The 2,506-nt window shown below is 42.5% G+C and overlaps 1 protein-coding gene across 3 annotated transcripts in view; it reads left to right on the forward strand.

Annotated features, from left to right (window-relative positions):
• The window catches only part of CCDC148 (coiled-coil domain containing 148), a 34,758-nt gene that overhangs the window by 6,792 nt on the left and 25,460 nt on the right, over positions 1–2,506 (forward strand). For all 3 annotated transcript variants that reach the window (XM_057385326.1, XM_057385327.1, XM_057385328.1), the window contains one exon: positions 848–986. In XM_057385326.1, coding sequence (XP_057241309.1) covers positions 848–986 — 139 coding nt within the window. The remainder of the gene's footprint in view (positions 1–847; positions 987–2,506) is intronic.

Consider the following 2,506-nt stretch of genomic DNA (forward strand, 5'->3'; position numbering starts at 1 on the left):
CTGTTCCTTTTGCCTGCACAAGGACAAGGCTGTTCCAACCCCTCACTGCAATGCTGAGGCTCTGCTGCTGCTTTGGGGGTGCAGCAGCTGCAGGAATTTTGGGGGTGGCTAGAATCTCACAATTGCTTCTTTTAATTAACTCTGGACTCTGAGTCACTGCTGAAAGCAGGTCAGTGGGCCACAGAGACCTTTGGGTCTGACTCAGTGYTTGGATGTTAATGCTGACAGTGACAGCCTGGCATTAATCCTGCAGGGCTGAGAGTTCAGACTGAGGGGAAAATCTGCATCCCAGCCCTGGGACTGTTTGAGATGGATGGTACTTCTTGCTGCTCTTATTTTCTGAGACAGATCAATGCAAGCTGATTACTACAGCTCCTATTCTAAAAAATTATTAAACTTACACCTTGCTGATGAGTTTATGGCTGTTAGGATCTAGGTAAACTAGATCCTCATTTAGCTGTGTGCAGGGATTGTCACTCCATTTTTCCATTTTGGTCATTTATTTAGTGCTCAGTCTGATCATCTTGTTTCTTTTTCACRTTGTGTTTTCCCTGTGGGATCACTGACTATCCATTAATGTGGCATGTTTGAGMAACACAGTGCCATTCCCCAATAAAAAGCCAGATTAAAAACAGAATAATTCACTCTAATGATGACACAAGAAGTGTCATGTTAATGAAGCAATCAATGTATGTTTGCTTTATTTCATTAAATCTGATTTTCTCCCCTCTGACCCAACATCCAGTTCACTGTGTCAGGACTGTGAGCCTGCTCAAGACTGGGCTGTAGAACCAAACTCCTTTTCAGTGTTAAATTATCCTGGGATGGATTGTTTGCATTCCTTTAGGAGCAGTGGCTGGAAGGAAGAAGATCAGTGGGTTTTCCAGACTGTCATCAATCAGTACCCGAGTGATCTCCAGAGGAGGAGGGCTTTGTACCTGGATATGCTGCAGAGATWCCTTCCCCACAAATCCAGGCATGAGCTGGTCAGTCTTGTTTACATATTCMTTCAGTTTTACAAATTCCTAAATAAATTATGTCATGATCTATTGTATTAAAGAATGTTTGCTTATCACAGGTTTTTTTTATTTTAAAACTTTTTCATTATAAATTTTGTTCTGCACAGTAAAGAAGCAGCACCCCTGTTTTCAAAATGCATGAAATTTTAAAACCTATCATCTCTTCAAAACAAGTCCCAGGCAGATTTTATGGTTCCACATAGTSTTACAGCCAAATTCACAAAAGTAATTTATTAACATTGCTTTTGCTGTACAGTTGTATATCTAAGTCATGCTCTGTTTCTCTTGGGGTTTTTGTTTTTCATGAGGATGTACAGCCTTTTTGCACTGTCTAGGAATGGTTATTTCAACTGTTTGTGGCACGTATATAGCAGGAAGAGTGGAGAGATGTCTCCTGCTCTCAGGGAGAGGTTATTTTTATATCCATAATGCCTTTCTAATTGATTGCTGATTCCTCTTGCACTCCACAGTGAATTAGTACAYAGCAGCTAATTGAGAAACCCATTTCAAGGCCAGAATACTTCAGGATGTCATAAGGAAAGTAGGAGGGTTTTTTTATCTGTGGTTGTATTTTTAGCCCATCTACTTCCCTGTGTTTGAGGAGTGTCTAGAGCAAAGGAGTGATGGTGAAGTGATACTCATAATTAGCCAGAGTTTCACTAAAAATAAAGTTCTTGTGGATTTCAGAACTTCTGCCTTGGACTGAACAGGGCTGAATAGTCATTACTTCAGACAATGAAAGGATATTTTAAGCACAGCCACTATTAATGGGTCTCCCTACTTCCTTAAGAGTTCATTTAAAATTTAAAAACACTAAATATAAAAATCCTAGTTTTAGGATATCTGATATCTCTTGGTATGTGCATTATGGAAATGCTAAAACACCGCTAAGAATCTGTTCCTAAAGTGTGTGTTCACATTGGGACGATGTCCCCAGAGCCCCCCGAGCTCCTTCCCTCCCTGCACAGTGTGTGAGCCACAATAACAGGGATATCTGTGAGCCTGGAGAACAGAAATATCCAGCCAACATCCCCCCTGCCCTGCAGGAGCTGGAATTGGCACCTGCAATGTGCCCCAGCCCCTGGGAGCAGGCTGCCATCTCTGCCATCCCCTCCTCACTGGAATTTGCATTTTGGGGCACAGAAGGCAGGTTCAGGGCTCTGCTGCCTCATTCTGTGCCTTACCTGACACTGCTTCTGCCAAAGTCTGGAATAGCCTCAGGAGCCTCCCTGAATTAGGCCAAGAAAGTGCATTTTGGGTTAAGCACCCCCTGTTTTTGCTGTCTAGTAACACCAGTGGTGGCACTTTGCTGCTTGGCAAACTGAGATTCTATTTCCAAATTTCCTGCTAGGAAAGAAATGAAGCTGATTGTCCCCCGAACTGCTTTTGTACAATTGCTGTTATTGATCTGCTGTTTCTCTGCAGAGCAGAATTTGCCAGGAGAAGCCTCATCCTGCTGGAAGTGCCCAAAATCTCTGTTACATGTT

This window comes from Malurus melanocephalus, unplaced genomic scaffold, assembly GCF_030028575.1.
Source record: "Malurus melanocephalus ecotype Western Australia unplaced genomic scaffold, MMel_1.1 scaffold_811, whole genome shotgun sequence".
NCBI classification, from domain to species: domain Eukaryota; kingdom Metazoa; phylum Chordata; class Aves; order Passeriformes; family Maluridae; genus Malurus; species Malurus melanocephalus.